This window comes from Pteropus vampyrus, unplaced genomic scaffold, assembly GCF_000151845.1.
Source record: "Pteropus vampyrus isolate Shadow unplaced genomic scaffold, Pvam_2.0 Scaffold226, whole genome shotgun sequence".
Lineage (NCBI taxonomy): Eukaryota > Metazoa > Chordata > Mammalia > Chiroptera > Pteropodidae > Pteropus > Pteropus vampyrus.
This window is the reverse complement of record NW_011889007.1, coordinates 285,322-290,409: the sequence shown is the minus strand read 5'-3', so window position 1 is coordinate 290,409 and position 5,088 is coordinate 285,322. Positions and strand designations below refer to the sequence as shown.

The following is a 5,088-nucleotide window of genomic DNA, read 5'->3' as shown; positions in this document are numbered from 1 at the left end:
GCTCCCCATCGACCCAGGCTGCCGCCCACGCACGCGAGAAAGGGCTGGAAGCAGAGGCCGAGAGGGCGGCAAGGCCCGCCTCGCAGAAGCCCCCACCACCCGCTCAGCCCGGGCCCCTCGCTGCCGCCCCCAGGCTCTGCTGGGCTGGGACCCTGGGAAAGTGACCGAGAAGTTCTGTGACGTGTGAAGTGGGCCTCGAGGGCGCTGGACTTTGGAGCAGAGGGGCTGGGCGGGCCGGCCAAGTGCCCGGCAAAATTGCTACCTCAGAAACCACGTCAGGGCTTCTGAGTCATCAAGGTGGTTTGCTGTGGAATGTGGTCACGGTTCAGAAATGGGGAGAGGGCGCGGGGAAGCGGGGGTGAAGGGAGGGTCATGTCCCAGAGCGAGGGGCTCGCCTCGCCCTGGGGTCACTGCTCAGCAGGGCTGCAGAAAGGTGGCTCTGTCCCCACAGAGGCCCCAGGGACAGCAAGGTGCCCAAGAGCCTGTCCTTGACCCTGCTCAGTCCATGGGGCACTCGGTTAAGGTCAGGGCTGGAGAGGAGGAGGTGGCTGGCTCATGGAGGAAGCGGAGGCTCCGCCTCCTTCCAGCGGCAGGTCCCTGGGAGCTGCCTCTGTGCTGAGCCTCTGCCGCCCCAGCTCAGTGAATGAGGTCTCGGCCTGGCCCCCGGCTGCAGGCCCCACTAGAGTGGCCCCCAGGAGACTGCGCAGGAGCACGTCCCACGCCAGACCCACAGGGCCGAGCCAAAAGGCTCCCAATACAGGAGACAAAATGAACCTGGGGCAGCCCTGCGGGGACGGCAAGGGACAGAGGTTGGGGCTGTGTCCCTCTGTGGGGTGTGCGGCACGCAGAGCTCCAGGCTCTGGAATGGCCGCTCCTGGGGGCTCAGTCTCTGGTCACTGCCCTCCTCGAGCCCGGGAAAGGGGCAGATGGTCATTCTGTCTCGTGGTCACGGTCTGGGCTCCAGGGTCTGGGGGAGGGTGAGCGCTGACAGCAGAGATAAACAGGGCCCCGGACCGCTCCAGAACTTCACCTTCACCGCCAATGTTAAAATCGCCCTAGTGGCTGATGGGCACCTTCTCCCTGCCCGCTTCCTCCCAGGCCCCGGAGGGCACAACTGTTGGGAAGGAGGCCACTGGGAAGGCCTGCCTTGCCTGGGGGAAGGGTGGCCCGTCTGCCCCTGGAGTCCAAGACCCTGCTCCATGACACTAGGTCCTGCGACAGCCCAGAGGGAAGGGCTCCCTGATCACAGACACGTGGGCAGGCGGGTGTCCCTGTGGCGTGAGAGGGGCCGCCCCCCGCAGACCTCACAGCCCTGTGCCCATGCGCACCCTCCCCCAGCCTGGCCCACTTCGCCGCAGACCCGCACTCACTGGCGTGGACCTGCAGGCAGCACTTGGCACAGGCGATCAGCAGGCTGGTCCCGTCGTCCCCGATGTAGGAGTTGGCGGGCAGCGGCTCCGTGTTCTCGGCGCTGGAGGTGAAGCACATCTCGGGGATCAGCGGCCGTGTCTTCTGGCCGCTTTTGGAAGGCGGTGTGGAGGGGCCCTCCCCGAGCGAGGACGGGGGAGCCTCCTTCTCGGTCTGCAGGGACTGCAAAAGGGGGCGCCTTTGGTGAAGAGGGCAGCGAGGAACCACCTGACATTGCTTCACCAGGCTATGAGGGGCCTTCCTTGACACTGCCCTCCGCAGCTTCCATCCCCAACCCCGGCCCTGGTCCGCCTCCCACCTCCCCTCCCCTCCCCTGCCCTGCCCGCGCTGGCACCTCCTACCGGGACACCTGACCCTGCCCCACGCTCCCAGTCTGTGCCCCAGGTACAGACCTCGGGGCAGCTCAGCTAACATGCAGGAAGCACCAGGCACTAGGCTAGGAGCAAGGGACTCGAAAGAGCCAAGTGAGACCTGGCCCTGTCCTCCAGGAACTCAGCGTCCAGGGCCCGAGGGACGCAGAGGCAGGGGCGAGAGCAGAGGAGGGTGGGGGAGCGTCTCAGACCCAGGCTGGGGACAGCAGGTCTGAGAAGGCCTCCTGGAAGAGGTGGTGGATGAGGAGACTCAAAAAATGAACCAAAATCTGTCAGCAAGGTAGAGGGCTGGCTGGGTGGGTGGGTGAGAGAACCGGGGGACATCACAGGGCAAACTGCCGCTACGTGGGAGAGGAGGTCACAGCTGAGGAAGGCCGTGGGGCGTGCAGCCAGGACCCGAGTCTCCGGCCGGGGAGCGCATGGCTGGCGTGGCCTCCCAAACGCCTGTTCTGGCCACGGTGGGGCACCAACAGGAAGAATAGGACGCAGGGGAGGAAAAGCCTGGACGGCTGGCAGTGGCCAGGTGGGAGGAGGGGGACAGTGGCAGAAAACGAGAGTAAGAGGGAGACCGGGCAGGACCTTGTGGCTGATGGCACAGGACAGGGTGCAGGGAAGGGCCAGGCTCCCCACCTGGGACCCATGGGACAGAGGCGTGCCCAGCCTGGAGAGAGTCCAGCACGCTGGGCGCCCGGCTCAGTGCTGGTGTCCCAGCCAGGCCACACAGGTCTGTGCCCGGCCCCAGCCTGCCTCTGGGACTCGGCCGGTCACCCGCCACCCCTCTGGGCTCACAGGCTGTGTGCCATGCTGAGGAGCTTCCTGAGAGACAGTGGTCTGTGCCCCGCTACCCCTCCGTCAGATGCCATTTTTATGTCCACTGACAAGTCCCCATCAGATAAAACAAAGAAACTGGGCCTTGTCCCTCCGGCACACGCTGCACCAGGGGCTTCTGCCTGTCACGCTGTGGCTGTCCGGCCCCGCCTGTCCTACCCTCATCCTCCGGGCGCTCAGCTGATCCCACTGTGGCTCCTACAGCAAACGGGTTCTCCGCCCCTGTCACCGGCCCCAGAGCGCCCAGGCGGAGCAAACGCTGGCACCTACAGGGCCAGACAGGAGCTGCCGGGCCGCGGGGCGCCGGGGCGTGGGCTGACCTGGCTGTACGGGTAGAAGAGGGTGCAGATGGCGCAGTAGGGCTCGGTCAGGGCGGCCGCCGCGTTGAACTTCCTCTCGGCCTGGAAGCTCGCCGCCTTGTTCCTCCACTGCAGGGACAGCAGCGACCTCAAGGCCTCAGGGTCACTCACGTCCTCCTCCCCGGAGAAGGGGAAGGCTTCTAGAGCAGAGGATGGCGTGGGGACAAACGTCAGCACACCTGAGGACGCACCCCTCGCCCCGAGGAGTGCTCACTGCCGCAAGCGTTCACGGCGGCAGGTCCCCACTGCCACGGCCCCCGAGCCTCGGCAAAGCGGCCACCTGGCTGCCCCAGCTCAGGGGGCCCTTGGTCCCCTCTGAGGACAGGAGGGCTGGCTCAGGCCTCGGCAGGTCAGGTGCAGACTCTCGGAGCTCAGCGGAGCCAGAAGAGGAGCACGGCTGGGAGTCGGGGAGGGGGCAGTGTGACCCCAAATCCTACTGAGATATGATGAAGGCCACTCGTGGGTGTCGCATTGAACCCTCCTGTCACAGCTAGCCCCTGCTGGCCTCAGTTGCCAGCCCCACCCCGACACCCCATCGCTGCGTCTCCTCAGCACCTGAGCTGGGGGCTGCCCTGAGAAGCTGGGTGCTCACTCCTGAGGCCCTGACCTTCAGAGCAGCTGGGCCAGCGTGGCAGATACAATGGCCTTCGCAACTGTGAGGCCACTTGCAGAGGCCCCGGCTCATCTGATCCCCGAGACCCCTTCCACTCCTGGGAGCTCAGCCCTGTGGTCCATGGTGCTCCCTGAGCCCACCTCGCCCTAGCCCTCAAATTCAGAATGAAAGAAGCCGTCCCCACGATTTTCAAATTCCACGTGCATCTTAAACAGAGGGCGGAAGCAGCAGATGAGAAATTGACCCTACAGGGCTTCCGCCCACCCAGCAGCCGGCGTTAAAGGCGCGCCTTGTCCCCGCCCCGCGGGCTCCGGCCCCCCGCAGCCTCCCCAAAGCCCACAGCCTGCTCGGCGGCAGGAAGTCATTTCGGTGGCGACTGGCCGCTCCCAGCCCTGTTACTGGCCAGAGCCCTGTGTGTTGCTAACAACAGCCGCCTGCCGGGAGCAACGCAAAGGTTTCCTCCCCACACTCGAGGCAGCACGGAAGTTACCAGCCACGGCACAGGGACCACAGAGCCAGGACATCCACCGAAAGTGCCCCTGGAAATCAGCAAATTCTCAGGCCCTGTGCAGCTCTGCGACCCTCCAAGTCTGAGTCCGTTTCTCAAGCCTCAATATGGGGGGTGGGGCCACAGTCTGGCCTCGCTCTCAGGGGTCACCAGAGGGGCCGACCCCAGGGGGCGCACTGGACTGGCGCGCCTTCTGCTCACGGGCCTGTTCATCTGCTCTGCGAATGTTCTGGATGCCCCACCCTGTGTCTGCCGTCTGAGCAGACCCAGGGGCCGTGAGAGGATGAGGCAGGATCCTCACTCAGCTAGGGGGTCAGGTTCGTATGTACAAACATGGGGGCCATGGGAGCTGAACGGAAGTGGGGGGTGGGGGGTGGGGGTTGTAGCCAGTCCAGGCCTAGGTGTAGAAACTGTCTGCTCAGAGGCGTTTGGCAGAGATTACTGTAGACAGTGGGCCCTGAGGTCAAAGGCAACAACAGTCACTGTAGAAATGACTGTGCCTCAGCTCTGTGTGCCTTCCTGACAGGACCCCCGGAAGGGCCAGCAGCCCCCATTTTACAGCAGAAAGGTTAGATGGCCCTCGTGGTCCCAGGCTGCGGGGGGCGAGCTAAGGTTAGAGCCCAGGCGGCTACAGCCTGCCCTCGAGGGCCACGCTGGGCATTTCCGGCCCTGAGCCCAGCGTGAGTGAGGCTCCCACTGTGAGAAGGAGAGCAAATGGGGCTGAGGGGAAGAGACTTGGGGCGCTCTTCTGGGGAGACCCGCAGGCTGAGTGGGGTTGCCATGGGCATGGGGCTGTGTCTGAGGGCTGGGCAGTCTGGGGACAGACGCTGAGGGCCTGGCCTAAGCTGGTGGCGGTGGGGATGACCAGCAAGGGAAGTGGTGGAGAGAGACCTCGGGGGAGGCTCTGGGTGAGAGGACGGGGTACACAGGACCTGGGGCCCGAGCAGGTAGGGACGGCATCCCCACTCACCCTCATCACTG

At 65.3% G+C, this 5,088-nt stretch overlaps 1 protein-coding gene across 3 annotated transcripts in view; it reads right to left on the bottom strand.

Annotated features, from left to right (window-relative positions):
* KDM4B (lysine demethylase 4B) overlaps positions 1 to 5,088 on the bottom strand; it is a 128,867-nt gene that overhangs the window by 10,487 nt on the left and 113,292 nt on the right. For all 3 annotated transcript variants that reach the window (XM_011373564.2, XM_011373565.2, XM_023538552.1), the window contains 2 exons: positions 2,948 to 3,126; positions 1,371 to 1,590 (listed from right to left, as the gene is read on the bottom strand). In XM_011373564.2, coding sequence (XP_011371866.1) covers positions 1,371 to 1,590; positions 2,948 to 3,126 — 399 coding nt within the window. The remainder of the gene's footprint in view (positions 1 to 1,370; positions 1,591 to 2,947; positions 3,127 to 5,088) is intronic.